General features: G+C 37.0%; 1 protein-coding gene across 2 annotated transcripts in view; it reads right to left on the reverse strand.

The window, feature by feature from the left end:
- Positions 1 to 10,197: 10,197 nt before the first annotated feature.
- ctu2 (cytosolic thiouridylase subunit 2 homolog (S. pombe)) overlaps positions 10,198 to 19,830 on the reverse strand; it is a 30,539-nt gene continuing 20,906 nt past the window's right edge. Inside the window, exons 13-15 of one of the 2 annotated variants that reach the window (XM_020536307.2) lie at positions 18,485 to 18,548; positions 17,708 to 17,766; positions 10,198 to 11,161 (exon numbers count right to left, since the gene is read on the reverse strand). In XM_020536307.2, coding sequence (XP_020391896.2) covers positions 11,089 to 11,161; positions 17,708 to 17,766; positions 18,485 to 18,548 — 196 coding nt within the window. In that variant the 3' untranslated portion in view covers positions 10,198 to 11,088. The remainder of the gene's footprint in view (positions 11,162 to 17,707; positions 17,767 to 18,484; positions 18,549 to 19,830) is intronic. The other variant, XM_020536308.2, reaches the window with a different exon arrangement.

Here is a 19,830-nt window from a genome sequence, read left to right on the forward strand (position 1 = left end):
CCTGGTGATGAGGCAACTTTAATTTTCCAAATCTAGGCTAAAGAAAAATGCATCACAGGTAGACAGCAGGAAGGAGCAAATCAAAAGGTTTATAAATGTTATCAAAACTGAACTACGCTGAAGATCACCTAACCAGGCTGATGGCTGCTGTTTTCTCTACTGGTATTTAATTTGTTACAAAAGCAATATGTAATCCAATTCTGATTCAACTTGTGGTTATTAACTTGAATAGAGAATAAATAAGGTGCTCCCATATTAAAATTTTGTCATTTTCCAAGATTTCCAAGAAATTAAATAGGATGGAAGGTAAGCAATTAATTAATAAATTTTGCCCAAAGTTAAAACTAATATTTCGGATGAAAGACAATAACTGGTCTACTGAGGGTTTTGCAGCATTTTCTGTTTGAGTTGAAATGTGTGTAAAAGGCTTCAAATTTCCTCAAAAGCAGCTCATTATCTCTTAAAACTGAAATGGTTGCTTTGACTTGGCAATAAATTATTAAATGCAGCAATAGAAAATATAAAGAATGCAAGGTTATTATGAACATTAACCAAAACAATGTGAAGGGTCTAGGCCCGAAACGTCAGCCTCTCTGCTCCTATGATGCTGCTTGGCCTGCTGTGTTCATCCAGCCCTGCACCTTGTTGTCTCGGATTCTCCAGCATCTGCAGTTCCTACTATCTTTAATTTCAATGTTTCTTTAGTTGGTGCCCAATGAACACCATTATCTTACTGTTGTACTAACCACATCTCCTTAAAATACTGCCAGATTCTCTCAAAGCTATAATATTTAATATAAACCACTTCCAATCAGCTTGCTCATCAACTTTGCTTACTCTTTGCAAACTGAGGCAAGGAAATGAGAGTAAATGAAAATAAAGAAAACTCTCGGCAAATATTATGCCTGAACTTTCTTGACCTTTTGAATAGGGACTACAAAAACATTCGCTATCCTATTGGCTGCAACACATTAAAGCCTGATTTTTTTTTACATCAGCTAGCATTCCACTTTACTACATCTTGCACGTTCACAGCTCTTTCAGCCTGTATGTGAGAAACCAGGGGCCACAATGTGAATTAGCAAACTGAGCAGGGCGCCATGGTACAGGAAGAAATTCAAGTTGGGGGGAGTTAATAAGACATCAAGGTAGTAGCAGTTAGTATTGTCACGGGGGTAGACAGTTTTGGATTACAGCTGAGAGCAAAATTGCAGGAGGCTGTGTTGCCAGCCTATTGCCAGGATTTACAGCACTTGGTCAGGGCTGGTAAAGACCTTGGCATTGAAAAGGGGAGAATCCGCTTCTTGTGATCCACGTGGTTAGAAATATCTTAGTTAGGGACAGGATAAGTTCTCCTTTGGGAGAATGAGCAGCTAGGAGCTAAATTAAAATATAGAACCTCACAATGAATAATCAGTAGATTATTCCTTGAGTCAAGAGTAAAGCAGCATAGGGCAAATTGATTTTGTAGAGATGAATGAATGGTGTGGGGGAAATGGGTTTCAATTCATAGGGCACTGGCACCAGTACCAGGGATGGTGGGAGCTGTGCCATTAGAACTGCTTTCATCTGAACCATGCTGGGCTCCAGGGTTCTTGTGAATTGTCTTACTGGGAGAGGAGATGCAATAAGTCAAAGGGAGCCTATAATTGAACAGAGTAGTAATTGTGTAATGATATGAGAGCACAATAGGAAGCGATAGTGCATGTAAACATAAGAATACAGCAGCAGGTAAGGTGATGGGGTAGATGTTAATTTAGGGTGTAATTTGTGCAGTCATGCGATTTTTTTTCATTCAAATCGACATTTGACAAGTTGGACACCATTCAGGACAACGCACTTCACTTGATTGGCACCACATCCACATTCACTCCCTCCACCACCAATACTCGGTAGCAGCAATATGTACGCTCAATGAGATGAACTGCAGGAATTCACCAAGGCTCCTGAGACAGCATCCTCTGAACCCACAATGACTTCCATTTAGGGCAGCATATCTGCTAGGAACACCACCACACGGACCTGTGAATGGACTTCTCAAATCTCAAATTTAATGTTGATCTTGCTTTTTGTGCACCTTCTTTGCAGCCATAGCTTTGTATTCCTTGCTCTGTTCTATCATCCTATGATCTTTGTAAGCTATGATCTACCTGTATTGCACGCCAAACATCATCTTTCACTGTACCTAGGTACATGTGACAATAATAAATCAAATCAAAACATGCAAGTACCCCTCTAAGTCACTCACCATCCTGGCTGGAAATATAACACCATTCCTTCAGTGTTGTGGTCAAAATCTTGAAATCCCTCCCTAACAGCATTGTGGATCTAACTGCACCAAATAGAATGCAGTGGTTCAAGAAAGCTGCTCACTACCACCTTCTCAAGGCAACTCGAGATGGGGACAATAACATTTCATAATTTAATGAAAAAATTACATAGGCAACTAACACTTTCATATTTGATTCATTCAGCATATATAGCTAGTACTCTCAAGGATCTGCATAAATTCATAGTTGAGTTTCAATTGTGCACTGTTTCCCTAAACCAGAACACGTACGAAGGAAGTTAATTACTCCTGTCCATCAAGACACAATGGGAATAAATTTGTCAGGTACAGTAACACCAAATGCAGGAGAGCAAATGAGCAGGCAGGTTCACACACAATTGGGTTTTCTTTATTTAAACCAAAATTGGGTGGAAAGTAAAATGGACTGGTTATTGGTTATGGCCTCTTGTGCACTACCACTGAAACTGAATTGTTAAGTGTAAATTTAGTTGTAACCTATTCAATCCAGAGGAGAAATGAGGCATGTACATTGCAGTCTAGTACCATATAAACAGGCACACTACTTTCAAACACTTTTGAATTTTTCAAGATATTCTACAGAATATTATGAACTGATCAACATGAATGTATCCACATTTTGTTGCATTACTCCAAGTGTATTTAAATTTTATTGCATACTTGATATTTTTACAGCTCAATGCTGCCCCTAAGAGGCTGCTACAGGTAATGTAACATTAACATTTAAACTTTGAGCAATTGATTTAACTTTATTAATTTCATTTTCAGATTTTTGCTAGTGTTTTCTTCAAAATATTTATGATTGGCAAACTGAATTAGACATGCAATGTTTGATGTATTGCATATTGTAATTCATTAAATGCTAGAATACAGCTCCTGTCCAGCCACCTGGAATACAAAAACAACTTTGAGACTTGTCTCACAATATATCTTGCTGCGAAGAAACAAATAGCCCACTCACTCACTTTTAGTTGACTCAAATCACATCGAGTATTTGCTGTAGATACAAACCAACATTCCAAATTTTAGTCTAATGCTGGAGTGAATTATTATCATGCTTGCAGTAATATAGATGAACTATTACAGACTTTGCTTAGATTTCTTGAGCCACTAACAAATTTTATATAATGAATTTATATATTATTAAATGACCTGGATTTCACTATAAACATTTTGGAATTTATTTATTTGAATGTAGTAATTTAATCATTGATATGATAAATAGAACCTTCAGTTATACTTTCAATTACTTTGTTATATTTCCGGTGTTGAGTCACAACCTGTTTGAAAAGTTAAAATTGCTAACCTTGCTTATATATTTAATTATTTTACTTATATCTTGTCAATTATTTCAAAAGTTAGTTGTTATAGGAAAAAAGCAATTATGGGATTATAAAAATACATAACCCCAAAATAAGAGTTAAGGGAATAAAAGCACTACATGATTTGTACAAAAGAAATACTTTGCTTTGCAAATTATAAAATCAGAGTTGTGCACACCATCATTCTCTCTCTCTACGGGGTCAAGGACAGAGAAAAAACAAGAAAGCTTAAAAGAACAAATTGTAACAAGAAGGCATTAGTCCCCCAGATCAACTATCAAAATGAAAACCGACCAATGCTTTGCAGTGCAAGGGGTCATGCAATTGATCAGGGCTAGTAAACATTTATATTGGCTGTTATAATTACAACTGAAGTTAAAGTAAACCCAGAATCTTACAACCTTTACCAATCAGAAGCAAAAAGAAATGAGTGAGGTAATTTAACCACATTTGAGACTTTTGATCTTCAGAATTTTGTGTACTCTGTCTATATTCAGTCTGCATTCTTAATATGTAAAATCATTTGTATTTTGCCTGTCTTAACCTTGAACGAGCATGTAGGTACTTGGGTATTTTAAAAGGGTATAGTTTATGTCACATATTTATTGAATCAAAATCCTTTCTTTTTGCTAACTTTTGTTAAAGTACAGTACGTTACAAACAGCTACCTTTCTGTGGCCTGAATTGCTTTTGTCCTTAATAGCAGTAAGTCAGGCAAATTGGTCATGTTGGTGGACTAATTGGGATTTTATACACTTTGAGACAGCTTAAGGAACAATGAGGCACAATTATTGGTGCATTCTGCTCAATTACGTCATGAAAAATGAAATGGCTAATGTTCATATTGATTTTTCAAATTACTAATTAATTACAGTAGCTATTTTTTGAAAATCAGTTTGGAAAGTAAAATATCAAGATTATTGATTGAAGAGTTATTTGCAACATTCCACACAAATTCTTTCCAATCTGTGCTCTTATAGTAAAAAATAAGACTATTCTCAATTGTTTGTATTTATTTATTCAGTGGCAGGATGCTGAAAATGACTGAAGGTTTACTATCATTTTCAGTAAGATTTAGTTGCTTGTCAATTTTAACTTATCCATCAATGTTTTAATGGCCTAATGAATCTTGGTAGAAGAATCAAAAGGCAGATTTATTTATTGGCAAAACTCCAAAATACGCATCACAGAGGGATCTGGGTGTTCTAGTGCATGAAACACAATTAAAGAGGCAAATGGAATTTTGGCCTTCAGTGATAGGGGATTGGTGTTTAAGAGTAGGGTGGTCTTGTTACAACTATAAAAGTGTGTTGGCAAGGGTTTAGGATCATTGGACTCAAAAGCAGTGAGTGGTGAGTGCTGATGTTTTTTATTTCAGGTGTTGCATTCAGTTTGTTTAAATAGAATGTGCATTGTGTAGTAATGGCTCTTTCAGTCACTAAGAGTATCCTGGGGGTGAAAGAATTCACTTCAGGGGTTTTACAGAAAGTGAGCAAGGCAAAACTTTTGGAATTGGTAGACAAGTTGGAGTTGGGGTTGCCTTTGTCTGTGTGAAAAGGGGAGATAATTGCAGCAATAGCTCGACATTTATTATTGCTGGAAATACCATCGAATTAGTGAAAATGCTTAACACTGAATTGCAAATGAAGCAGCTTGAACATGAAAAGAAAATGAAACAGTTTGAATTATGATTGAAAGCTGAGGAAAAGGGAAAAGAAAGAAAGGCCCTAGCAGTGGAAAGGGAGAAATAGTTTTTGAACTTCAGAAATTTATAACTCAGTTATAACTAAGAACTCAAAGATGACTTAAAATGGCAGAGTGAAATGAACAAATGAAAGCCGGTGACCACATGGGTATTGTTGATCCAAACCATTTTGGTAGGTGGAGCTAGTGAGGTATTTGCATCAACATCAGAGGAGGTATCTGGGAAGTATGATGAGGTGAAAAATGCCACCTTAAGTGCATATGAACTAGTATCAGAAGCCTACAGACAACATTTCAGGAATCTAAGGAGAGAACCTGATCAAATGTACATTGAGTTTGAAAGGATCAAAGAAAGTAATTTTGATAGATGGATAAGGGCATTGAAAATAGATCAAACATGTGACTTTCTTAGATGATAATTTTTTGAACACCTCCAAAATAAACTTCCTGAAGTAGCAAGAGCAAAGAGTTAAGACTACAAGATTAGCTGCGGAAATAACAGATGATTACGCGTTAGTACAAAAATTAAAGTATGGCTTCCAATATCAATTTCAATCTGGGAGGAATAGAAATTGGGGAAAAGGAGATCTCATTGAAGATAACACAGACATTTTACCACAGCGTAGAAAAGAAACCCATGAGGGGGAAATAGAAGTAAAAAATCTCAGGTATCATCACTGTAATAAAGTAGGCCACATGAAGTTGTGGTGTTGGTGGTTTAGTAAAAGCACTGGGAAGATAGATGTGGGAAAACAGGATGAGCTAGTGAGTTTTGTTGAAATAGTAAAGGAAAGCACAGTGGCAGCTAAAAAGCTAGAAAAGAGTACAACCTAGTCAGGGGTTGGTTGAGAAGAAAGTGCCAGATCTCTTTAAAGAATTTACTTGCATGGATAAGGTTTACACCTATATGCCAAGAGTAGGTAAAGAAATTAAGATTTTGAGATACTGCAGCAAGTCTATCTTTGATGGTGAGAGATGAAGATACATGTAATTTGGAAGGAGGATTGCCAGAAAAAGTGGTAATATGTGGAATTCATGGGTAGAAGAGCAGAGTCACATTATTCTCAAGTGAAGCTGAAGAGTCCAGTGAAAACTGGTGAAGTGCTACACGAGTAATAGAGAAATTCTCGGTTGCAGAAATAGTTTATCCTTGGTAATGATATAGCTGGATCACAGGTGGGAGTGTTGCCTATGTGGTTGAAAAGGCAGTGAAAAATCAGGCAACTGCGGTATTGCAGGAATTATGTCCTGGGACTTTTTCCTGACTGTGGTAACAAGTTGCAAAGCCGCTGGTTAAAACAGGAAGAGAAATCAAGCAGTAAAGATAAGGAAGTTGAAGTTCAGTTATCAGAAACTGTTTCATCAAATGGTTTAGAGAAAATAAGTGCAGGACAAAGTGGATATTCTTCGTTCAGAGAAATTAGCCGAATTACAACAGAAAAGTGAAGAATTAAAGCAGTTATATCAAAAAGTGTACACAATAGAAGAATCTGAGTGTATCCCAGAATGTTATGATCTTAAAAGTAAAGTATTGATGAGGAAAGAGACCATCACACATTCAGGCAGATGAGAAATGGGCAGTTCATCAAGTTGTACTAGGTGCGTTATAGAAAGGAGGAGTTGCGGGTAGCACATGAATTACCAGGAGGCAGTCATTTGGAAATAAGGAAAATTCAAGCCAAAATACAAAAACATTTTTATTGGCTTAGACTGCAAAGGATGTGGTTGACTTTTGCCAGACATGTCAAGTAATTGGAAAACCTCATGCAGTGATAAAACCAGAACCCCTAATACCAATTCTTGTATGTGAGGAACTTTTTTTTTTTAAAACAAGAGTCTTAATTGAGTGCATAGAACCTCCACCTAAAACAAAAAGTGGGAATCAGTAATTATTGACCATAATGGATGTGACTACTAGATTTCCAGAGGCCTTTCTATTAGGCAGTATCATAGTCAAAAGGATTGTATAAGAGTTACTCGAATTTTTTAACTACACTACCCAAGAGATATAATTGGATCAAGGGTCAAATTTTGATCAAAATTATTCAAAGAAATAATGGATAGTTTAGGAACAAAACAATTTAAATCCACAGCGTACCATCCAAAATCACAGGGACATTAGAATGGTGGGTTCAAGCTTTAAAGGCGACCCTAAGGGCTTATAGTCAAGACTATCCAGAGGATTGGGATAAAGGAACTCCAACTGCACTTTTTCAACTAGGGATGCACCTAATGAATCAACTAAATTAGTCCATTCGAATTAGTTTTGGGACATGAGGTGAGAGGACCACTGAAATTAATTAAGGAAAAATTAGTAAGTCAGAGTTCAAAGACTATGTTTAGATTTTATGGAAGGAGGTTAGCTGGTTAGACAGCATTTGAAGGCTCAGCACGTGATGAAACAAGAACCAGTCAAGAAATCATAAATTCATAATATTGTTAGTGGAGATAAAGTATTAGTGTTACTACCAGTGGTAGGTGAACCTTTAAAGGCAAGGTTTAGTGGACCTTATCAAATTGGAAGGAAATTGAGTGAGGTGAATTAGTTAATAAGAATGCCAGATAAGAAGAAATCGCTCAGTGTGTCATGCAAATATGCTCAAAAGTATTTTGATAGGGAAGAAAAGCAAAAGAAGAATATGTTGCTAGTTACAACAGAGAATGAAGAACCAAGATCAGATGATTCTGAATTGGACATTCCTCAAGTCAAATTGGACAATGGAGAAGTTCTCAAAAATTGGGATAAATTATTGAGTTACCTTCCAAGGGAAAATCAAAATGACCTGAAAAAGTTGTTATAATCACATGGGGAGATGTGTGGGAGTTAGCTGGGAAGTACTAATCTAATTACACATGATGTAGATACAGGAAATGCTGTTCCAATTAAGCAAAATCCTTACAGACTTAACCCTCTAAAGATGGCACAGGTTCAAAAAGAGATTGAATGCATTGAGACCACATAATTGAAGTGAGTTGCAGCGAATGGAGCTCACTCATAGTAATGATGCCAAAAGCAGATGGTCCCTAATGATTATGTGTAGACTACTGCAAAGTCAATTCAGTTACAAAATCTGATTCATATCCTATTCCACATTTGGAAGACTGTATTGAGAAGGAGGAACAAGCTATTTATATTTCTAAGTTGGACTCCGAGGATACTGGCAGGTACCTTTATCCGAAACAGTGAAGGAAATTCGGCTTTTGTCATGCTGAATAGACTTTACCAGTTTAAAGTCATGTCATTGGACGGATGAAAAATACACCAGCTACATTTCAAAGACTAACCAATAAAGACATTTCTGGATCACCCAAATATACATCAACAATCTAGTGATTTATACTCACACATGGAAGGAATATTTGGAGCATCTATCAGAATTGTTCAATCAACTTTGGGAGGTGGGCTTGGTGATAAGCCTGGCTAACAATGAGTTCGTAAAAGCCCAAGTCACGTTCCTGGGCCATGCCATTAGATATGGACAGGTGGCCCCATGGGATGTGAAAACAAAAGTTATTGAGGAGTTTCCCACACCATCGATGAAGAGGGAAGTACAATGATTCCTGGGATTGAGTGGTTTTTATCGGAAGTCTGTATCAAATTTTAGCAATGTGGTTGCTCCACTGACTGACTTGAAGTGCAGAAAATTTCAATTGATGGAGGAATGGCAAAGTTATTTGACAGCCTGAAAGCTCTGTTAACTACTGCCCTAGCCACACCTAATTAAGCAAAGCCATTCAAGGGGGCTATCAACGCGAGTGATGTAGGTGTCCGTGCTGTACTCTTGCAAGAAGACAAGGAGACAGAAAGATGTATTGGATATTTTTTTCCAGAAAACTGGATAATCATCAACAGAAATATTCCACAATTGAGGAGACCTTGATTTTGGTGTTGGCAGTAATGTGTCTGTGACAATTGTATATACGATTACAGCCTCTTAATGTTTTGGGGAAAATTTAAGGATTAAAAATACCAGACTATTTAGATGCAGCTTATTATTGCAGCCATTCAATCTGAAAATTATACATCGCAGGAGGAGAGAACGTAATTGCCAAAATGTTGTCACGACTTTGAAGGAGGAAGATGGGGGCATTTGGTGGGGCGGGAAAAAATAGACTGAAATGGACTGTAGTAGTGAAAGATTGCATGCTTAAAGTCCATGTGATGCATATGTATTGCAATGCACTAACAGTGCGAGACTAAAGGCTTCTAAAAATGAAGACATCTTTGTATATTGATGGTTCATTTTTAAGTCGGAGGTGTAATGATACTACGGCTTTGAGGTGTATTTTGTTCTGTTTATTTTTATGAAGAAAACTTGAGACAGAGATGACTATCAGTCTGCTCAAGCCAATAAATTAAACAGCTGTGAGGCCTTGGGTGTTTTTTTAAAGTTGGATCAATAGAAGCAGCCTAAATGGATGGGGTCAAGTTCCCACAGAACCAGGACTTTCAGTTATAGTTTTTCAGTAGCAGTTGTTGAAGGGGTCTTGAAGCTGGATATGGAAGGTCTTATTCCTTGGTGTTACAGATAAAAGATGGGGTACTCTTCCTGCTGCTAGAATTACATGTAAGACAATCTATTTTACAGAATTTGCCTTTGCCAAGGGTGTGTTTATGGGATGTTACTATATTGGAAGTTTAGTAGTTAATATATTAGTGTTAAGTATTTCAACTGAGTTACAGTTAAGCCAATTCATTCTCTTATTTTTGTCTGTATATTAATTATAGCGTATGAATAAAGTTTCAAGCCTGGTAGTTTGATCAATTGAATTGCATCTAGAACACATGCCTTACACCTAACTTTAAAATAAGAAAAAGATAGGGTCTAGACTATCTTCCTAAAATATTTTGAGGGAGTTTGGTCTGGACCATAACAGTAGTGAATGTCTGGAAGGTTCTACCACAGATTTATGGAAGCTAGAGTACTAAGTATTTAAAGGAGGTAAATATATTTTTGAAATATCAGAGTGATGAACTGGCATGTTAAAGAAGTTAAGCCTTGGGCAGATCAAACACGATCTTGCTGAATGGCCAATGCCTGCTCCTAGCTCTGAGGTAGCAGGTAAGGGTCCCATGAATACTCAGTAATTAAAAAATCTGGATATGTGAATCCAAAGGGTATTTTCATTCTCCCAAAGGTATCAATAGCATGCCTTTAACTCAGAATTAGTGATTTTCCAGGGGTTGGTGCAGATGGAATCCCTGGCATCATTCAAGGCAGTATGGGTGGGTAAGAAAGTGGAGGACAGCTGTTTTCCAGCCTGTAGAACATTATCATCAGCCTTCCCAGCTAATGTTCCCTCCTCTTTCACCTGTATTTCACACAATTTAGAGCATTATCCTTCTTCATAAATGCAGCAAAATGTCTTATATCAAAATCAAATGCAAGATCACTTTTGAATTTAATATTTCAACAACTGGTATTTACAGACATTACATTTAAAGTTAAACCCAACCTTTAAAGTTAACATCAAGTAAATAATACAAAACAACATGATTATAAGTTGGCCTAAACCATCACAAGTTATAATACACAGGCAAATCTATATTGGTGTAGCTGCTATCATGAACAATAATAAGGAAGCCAGAGGTGTTCAGTTATCTGGACTTCACCTTGTGTCAGAATGACAACTAAGTGAGGTACCAACTCATCATAAATTCATGGTTCATTCATTCCCAAGCTAAATGCATAATTACGTGTAGAATCTGCAAAATGTCTTTTTAATGTTTATGGTTAATTTCAGACAGACTTGTCAGGAGCTGGTGGTATCCATTTCGTCCTCAGGGGCCAACAGGAACTCCTGGATCTGTTCCCTCACTTGAGCTCTAAAATAAATCACATTTAATGGAAATGGTAATTCATATAGTCTACTGCACCATGTGGTATGAGAGTTCCAAATCCAAATTCAATCACATACTTAAGTCAAATTGTAGATTCATTACTTGGCATTCATGAAGGCAGGCATGTTACAATCTCGCAGATGACCACCAGTAAAGATAACGAATTGGCTGCAGAAATTTATTCCTGTTCTAACAACTATTAATTGACATTCTAAAGTAATCTAAATCTCACAACAAGGAAGTTCCTATACACATATCCACAGATGGGGGTTGATTCACAACCTTACGTCATAGAGCCATAGAGTTATACAGCATGGAAACAGATCCTGCAGTCCAACCAGTGCACGCCAACCATATTCCCAAACTAAACTATTCCTATCTATCTGCACTTGGCCCACATTCCTCCAATGCTTTCCTATTCATGAACTTATCCAAATGTCTTTCAAATTTTGTAACTGTACCTGCATCCATCACTTTCTCTGGCAGTTCATTCCAATCATGAACCACTCTTAAGAACATAAGAACTAGGAGCAGGAGTAGGCCGTCTGGCCCTTCAAGCCTGCTCCGCCATTCAATAAGATCATGGCTGATCTTTTCGTGGACTCAGATCCACTTACCCGCGTTCTCACCGTATCCCTTAATTCCTTTATTGTTCAAAAAAAATCTACTTTTTAAGAAACGTTTACTGAAGTAGCATCAACTACTTCACTGGGCAAGGAATTCCATAGATTATCAACCCTCTGGGTGAAGAAATTCCTTCTCAATTCAGTCCTAAATCTGCTCCCTCTAATCTAAAGAGGACATTAGGGGCAACTTTTTTACAGTCTTTCTCCTCTCACCTTAAAAATATGCCCAATAGTTTTGAACACCCCACTCTAGGGAAAAGAACTTTGTCATCACCTTATCTATGCCCCTCATGATTTTATAAACCTCTATTAAGGTCACCCCTCAACCTCTTACGCTCCAATTAAAAGTCCCAGCCTTTCCAGTCTATTTCTCTATCTCGAACCCTCCATTCCAAGCAACGTCCTGGTAAATCTTTTCTGAACCCTCTCCAGCTTAATATTCTCCTTCCTAAAACAGGGCAACCAGAACTCTACAGTATTCCAGAAGAGGCCTCACCAACATCCTGTACAATATCAATATGAAATCCCAACTCCTACGCTCAAAGATCTGAGCAATGAAAGCAAGCATGCTAAATGCCTTCTTAACCACCCTGTCTATCTGTGACGCAAATTTCAGGGTTCTACAACACTACCCAGGGGCCTAACATTAATTGTACAAGTCCTGTCCTTGTTCATATTAACAAAATGCAATACCTCTCATTTATCTAAATTAAACTTGATCTGCCACTCCTCAGCCCACTGACCCCAATTGATCAAGATCTCTGTCAGCTTAGATAAGTTTCTTCACATCCACTATTCTACCAATTTTGGTGTCATCTGCAAACTTGCCTCCTATATTCTCATCCAAATCATTTATATAAACAACAAAAGTGGATCCAGTACTGATCCCCAAGGAACACTGCTGGTCAGAGGCCTCCAGTCCAAAAAAACCCTTCACCACCACCCTCTGTCTCCTATCATAAAGACAATTTTGTATCCAAATGGCAAATAACTTTACTAATTAGTGGCTCAGTGGTTAGCACTGCTGGCTTACAGCGCCAGGGACCCGGGTTCAATTCCAGCCTCGGGTGATTGTCTGTGTGGAGTTCGCACATTCTCCCTGTGTCTGTGTGGGTTTCCTCCAGGTGCTCCGGTTTCCTCCCACAGTCCAAAGATGTGCAGGCTAGGTGGACTGGCCATGCTAAATCAGGGGTATAACGGGTCTGGGTGGGATGCTCTTCGGAGGGGCAGTGTGGACTTGTTGGGCCAAATGGCCTGTTTCCACACTGTAGGGATTCTACAATGATTCAGTGATCTATGAATGATGCAGAACCTTGTCAAAGGCTTTACTAAAATCCAAATAAGCAACGTCTACCGCACTGCCCTCAATCTTTTTGGTTACTTCATTAAAAAAAACTCCATGAAGTTTGAGAGATGTGATTTTCCTCACACAAAACCAAGTATTAAACAAAGTTGGCTGAGGGAAGGACAGGATGGGCAGCTCAATGTCTGGGGTTTTAGATGTTACAGGAAGGATAGAAAGAGAGGCAACAGAGGAGCAGGAATGACATTTTTGATCAAGGAAAACATTACTACCATTATTAGAGAAGATATTTCTGAGGGATCGTTTGATAAAATACATGGGTTGAAATTACAAATAAGAAAGGGATGATCACCTTGATGTGATTGTATTATAGGCCCCCAAATAGTCAGAGGGAAATTGAGAAGCATATATGCAGAAAGCTCTCAAATATATGCAAGAATAAGAAGGTTGTAATATTTTCTTTTTCTTTATTCATTCATGGGATGAGGGTGTCGCTGACCAGGCAGCATTCATTGCCCATCCCTAATTACCCAGAAGGCAGTTCAGGGTCAACCACATTGTGGTGGGTCTGGAGTCACACGTAGGCCAGACCAGGTAAGGATGGCAGTTCCCTTCTCTAAAGGACATTAGTGGACCTGAAGGGATTTTCTGACAATTGATAATGGATTCATGGTCATCATTAGATTCTTAATTCCAGATTTTTTATTGAATTCAAATTCCACCAGCTGCCATGGCAAGATTCGAACTGGGTCCCCAGAACGTTATCTGGGTCTCTGGATTAACAGTCCCGTGATTAACGACTAGGCCATTTCCTCCCTCTCGTAGTAGGGGATTTTAATTGGCCACACATTGACTGAGACTACCATAATATCAAAGGTTTGTATGGTGAAGAATTTGTTAAATGTGTTCAAGAAAATTTCCTTTATCAATATATAAATGTCTTCACAGCAGCCTTTTTCAGTTCTTCTTCCACTGAGCAATTTCACGTAACAATATATTTCTGTTTGGCCCTGGTCAATGCCATATTGCCGAATATTGTACATTGGCTTGTAAAGAACAAGGGCTCATATGAGAGCTGATTTTGACTTTGTTGTGGGGAAAGAAAGCTAATATTCTCTCAACATTATAGTTGTTGAGGCAAAGAGTTTACAGCTTCAAGAGAAACAAATACAATTTATAGGAGGAATTTAAGTTTAGCTGAAAAAAGACATTTTGTTGAAGTTTTACCTTTGGCCTATTACAATAGGCAAGGGACTCAACATACCAAACCATGCTTGCAAAACTCAAAACATTATCCAACATTAAATTTGGTTTATTGATTGGACAGCATTTGTAAATAATCTGGAGTATGCTAAGAATTTAAGAAATAAAATTAAGATGCAAGGTTCTGCTTGGATAGAAGTGTTTTTTTTAAACTTTGTTTTTGAAGGACTGTTTGGCTGCTACTTAGATGGCATGAATATTTGAAAGCTTCCTGCCTAATGTGATACACTAGCTTCCGGAAGCTCAAAGTAGAAAGCGGACTTAAAACTATTGCTGCCTGTGCCTGGGTGAACTGAGGTGACCCTGACCAATGTTTTAGAAAAGCAACCAAGGCGTCCACATCTATGCCTGAGAAACAGCATATTGTAAAAGTCATTTGTTATTTTCTTTTATTTATCTCTTTTGTGTGAATGAAAACAAATATTTTGGGTTTAAAGCATAGACATTGATCAGTTTACATTGCTGTTTTTTTTTTCCTCTGCTAAAGTTACTGTGTACTTAATAAATAGTGAAATCTTTCATTTGAGATACAAAACAAGTGTCTAGAGTCAATTATTTTCACGAAGTCTGGGATTGGTTATTCAAAGGTCTGGTTACGAACCAGAGGAGTAATTATTAGGCGTCTGCAACAATTTATTTTACTATGTTGCGAGTAGAGGTAGAAAGGCTGATTTGATTCGGCTGTCTGTCTCTGTGTCATAACAATACTTATTAATTTACAATAGGATGAAAGAAGATATTGTAAAATATTCTATTAAATTAGTGAGAAAGCCTACAAATGACAGAAACACACTACAGTAAGTTTCATGATTAATTAACTTCTTTGGAAACTAAATCAGGAAACAAAATCGGTGTCACTGGGATGGCTAAAATAAAACAAAGAACTGTAGCTGGTAAAGATCTGGAACAAAATCAGAAATTGCTGGAGAAACACCGTGGGTCTAGCAGCATCCGCAGAGAGAAAGAGATAATGTTTTGAGTCCAGTGACTCTTCTCCAAAACTGTTCTGAAGAAGGGTCACTGGACTCAAAACATTAACTCTTTCTCTCCACAAGTGATGCCAGACCTGCTGTATTTCTCCAACAATTCCTGTTTTGTTTCACAAATGACTATTAGTTTAAAAGAAGTCAGGAATTGGGCATTTCGCCAGAGTACCTTTGAACTGTTCATATACTAAGAAACCAATTACAGTTAAGGATGCCTCTGATCATGCACTGAGGGTAGTGGCTAATAATGGTTAACAAGTCCTGTTTTTTTAGTGGACAAGTGTGCAGAAAGAAGACAAAAGAGAACTTGTCAACAGACAGCATCCCAGTCAGCTGAAAGCAGAAAGCCAGTATTCCATTGTGAATCAACTTCTTTCATTAGGTAGAATTTATTTTTTATTTGTTTTGATAAATTTAATAAATTCTGTAAAACATACTTGTGCCTGGAAGGGGTCTTGCAACCAATCAGGACTATTTAACCTTTAGATTGGCTGAATCAACTCAAATCAATAAATATAACTGACTTAGGTCTTACAGTTGAAGTTAAAGTAAACCCAAGGATCTTACAACCTCTACAATCAGAATCCACTTGCCAATTAATCGGTGCACTTTTCCCATACAGTATAAAATGTTGCTCTCCTTCATATTGGTCTTCTTGCAGATGTCTTATTGGATGCAAGATGCAAACCTTCAACAACGTGTGTCTTTTTTATGTAACACTTAAGTTATGTACTACCAAATGATTAGTTTAAAATTTGCTGAAAGAGTTAATTTTTATTATATACCAGATGCAAGCCGATTTCTTTCAGGTTTTGACAGTAAAAGATCCTATGGAACAACTTGCCAGAGAGGAGAGTGACCAAAGACAAGAAGGTTTGAATTGGTTTTCTGATAAGCCATCATGTAATTATAGCCCTACTAATGATTTGCAATGAGATGTCAAATGCTTAGACGTCACTTCAAGCAAGTAGAGTTATTAGATTTCAAGAGGGTATAAAGATTAACATTCCTTTGTTTACTATCTATTACTTTCGGACTATGGACCAAAGTAATTACATCAACTCACTAAAGTGACCTCAGCATTTCAGCATTCAATGCAGTTAATGCATGTAAAGTAACAGGAAGTCTTTCCTAATTAAGAAACATGACTGTGTTTGTTTATGAACATAAAAAATAAAGTACTTGGCAGTGCGTTGTAAACTATTTTTCAATTTCACCCCATTTTAGTTTATCACTGCCTCCTCAATGGATCTGGGATGGGCAACACATCTTGGGAGCCCACACATCATCCAAAATATAAATAAAACACTTGACTATTAATATGACCGCACCAATAGCGGAATCACATCTGACTATGGGCTGCATGCAGATTGTTGAGATGTGATTCTTCTATTGAAAATTATTAATTAAATAATCCAGACTGGGCTAACAGTTACACTGGAACCAATTTAAGATCATCAGTTGGTCTCACAGCATGACCAGCAGTCTAGAAGCTATATATTATTAGTACAGGACCCTGTTTTATGTAGACAAAAAGAATTTGTACATACATTTCACCTTTATCATGAATAAAAATGGATCATGGAGCCTGTCAATCTCTGCTGCATTTCCATTACAATGCCTTGACAAGAGCTTACATGCATGGTCTGAGAACTAAGCGTGACAATTAACTGTTCTTGCTGCACCTCCAATCCATTGGAATTTCAAATAATCAGCTCTCTCCTCTCATGATGTATAATTTGGTGTCCCTTTTTCAAGTTTGCTTCTTGCATTTTAGTCCCAATGATTGCAAGATGAAAAGCTTCAACTTCTTGATTCCTATCAGCAATGCTTAAGCTCTTCTATCAAGGAATTGTTTTAAAATTTGAGGTCTCCCTATATGGCTGAAATGACAAGATCTTGTTTTCTCACAGTTGTGCATCTTTGACAGAGAAAACAGGGTTATTGAATACTTTTAGGCAGAATTAGATTGATTCTTGTTCGACAAGGGAATCAATGGCTATCAGACGTAGTTGGAAATGTGGAATTCAGAGCATAAACAGATCAGTTACAACCTTATTAGAAAGCAGCGGAGGCTCAAGGGATCAATTGGCCTCCTTCTGCTCTTATTTCATATGTTCATAAAACAAATATTGAAAGTTAACAAGAAAAACATTTTGAACGGCCAGATATGTAACGATATATCAAAGATAGTCTTCTGAAAAGGTATCTAAATTTTGATTCACTTACAAAATTTTGAACTCAATTAAGAATCAATATAATGAGTATTAATTACGTTATCTAAACTGGTTTGTAAATAACTAACTCTTCTGCTGCATGCTTGAGCATCTTAATTCATCGTATGTAAACTCACCTGCGTTTTCTGCGTTCTGCTTCAGAGAGGACATATTGAGGTAGCAGATCCAGTGATACCTGGAAAATTAACAATGAAAACAAAATGTATCATCTTTTTACTTACTAAATGGTTTGATGCAAGCAGACACTGATTGAAGGTGTTGAGTGCTTCCAAAAGAGAAAAAGCATATATGAGACATTGTCCTTGCCATCTCAATAATATAATGCCTAACTTACGGGCAGAGGCATCACTTCCCTAGCAACAACCCTCTCCACCCCTCCAGATTATTTTTATGTTAGCTTCTATAACTCTAGATGTAGTAAAGTCGGTGTTAGATTGCAGCTGATTACAATAAATATATGGCTCATTTTCAGATCCATGTTATTTAGTAAAAAGTAGTGATTTTGTAATTACTGCTTGCTTTGTGGAGTTTCCACATCTCCATTGGTCTCACCTATTTAGCCAATGCTGTAGGCAATCAATACAACAATTAAGTAAGAGTGTCAAGTACTTTGCCTACATGTACAGTTGCTTTGTGCTAAATATGGAGACAGATACAAAGGAATTTGGACTGTGCCAACTGCATCTTCCAAAATATAAATTTATATTGCATGAAAAATTTATTTTTTGGATAACAAAGTCAGTGAATTGAAATTATATACTTGACTGTATATGCATCAGTTAAAAAAATACAGTTTAGAGAGCTTAAGCTTTCTAATCTTAAGGAACAAGGAAGCATTGCTTGTAACAATTACAGAAAAGAGAAGAAAATTTGGAGTTTACAATCTGACTCACCATATCTTTGACAGTCAGTCTACAACTGTAGCATAGCATTGAGAGGAGATCTGTGGTTCTTTTACTAGTGAAACAATAAAATTTAATTGATGGGTTACTTAGGCATTGTAATACTTTGAGATTTACTGACGCAGCAACAAATTGAAAACTGACTTCAAATGAAGAATCCCACAATTCAAAACACCCTACTCCTCCCTTGGCAACTTATGTATTCATCACAACAGTAACGTACTATATAGTGCTCTAACTTCTGTTGTATCTCATCTGACATTATAAAATGCATGTCCTGTGATTTTGGTGCAACAGTTAAAATGCAGATTGGATCTATGCCATTCAATGAATTCTAAATTTTTGTCATACTCATGCTTTGAAAATCAATGTAAACCATTAACAAGGGTCATTTTGTGGTCACTGTCCACATCTGAGCAGCATTTGCAGAGTCCTGCTAGCAAACTGTTTGCCCACTATTTTGGCCAAGGAGTGTAACCTCATCCAGGGAAGAAAATAAATATTATACTAACAAAAGATTTCAGTAATAATTTAATTCAAATGATTACAGTTTTGAGTAAGTGCAAAAACAAAGGTTGGATAACACAATCAAATCAGTTCCCAAATAAGATCAATTTTTTTAAGATCATTTTAGATCAACATGAACTTTATTAGCATTTGTACCTGGTTGAGCTCTGCTACAACATTGGTGGTTTGAATTAAAACTGCAGAAGACCCTGTGTGCTGACTTACAATATGTTTGTGGATGTCCTATAATGTTGCTCATGGTAATTCAGAGAGTAAGCTAGTTTGCAAGAGCATCTTGTATTTATAGGCTCTTAAATGGAATAAAACATCCCAAGGTGGTTCTCAGGAAATAAATCAGCAAATGTTGGCATCGACAAAAAGAATATTAGAATAGATGGGACAACACTTGGTGAAATTTCAAGCTTTGGCTCATTTTGACCAAAGACAGGGCAACCAACAATGGATTCAGGATAAATAAGTCTCTAGAATTAGAAGAACACAAAGTTCTTAAAGAGTTATATAACCATAGAATATTAAAGATAATGAAAACTCAGACAATGAGGGCAACTGAACACAAGGAAAAAATTTTAAATTTAATGCTTTGACAGACAAAGAGCTAATATAGATTAGGAAGTAGTGGTCATGATTGAACAGGATTTGGTGAGGTTTTGGCAAAGACAGCAGAGCAATGTATGAGAGCAAGTTTATGGAACATGTTAGATGGATAGAACACCAGCCAGGTCAACACTTGATATGGTTAAGGCTTGTGGTAGCAAAAGTGTTTCAGAAGTTGGAATTAGGCAGCTGACATGAAAGTGGTCTTTGTGACA

Source organism: Rhincodon typus, chromosome 15 (genome assembly GCF_021869965.1).
Source record: "Rhincodon typus isolate 14 chromosome 15, sRhiTyp1.1, whole genome shotgun sequence".
Classification (NCBI taxonomy): Eukaryota; Metazoa; Chordata; class Chondrichthyes; order Orectolobiformes; family Rhincodontidae; genus Rhincodon; species Rhincodon typus.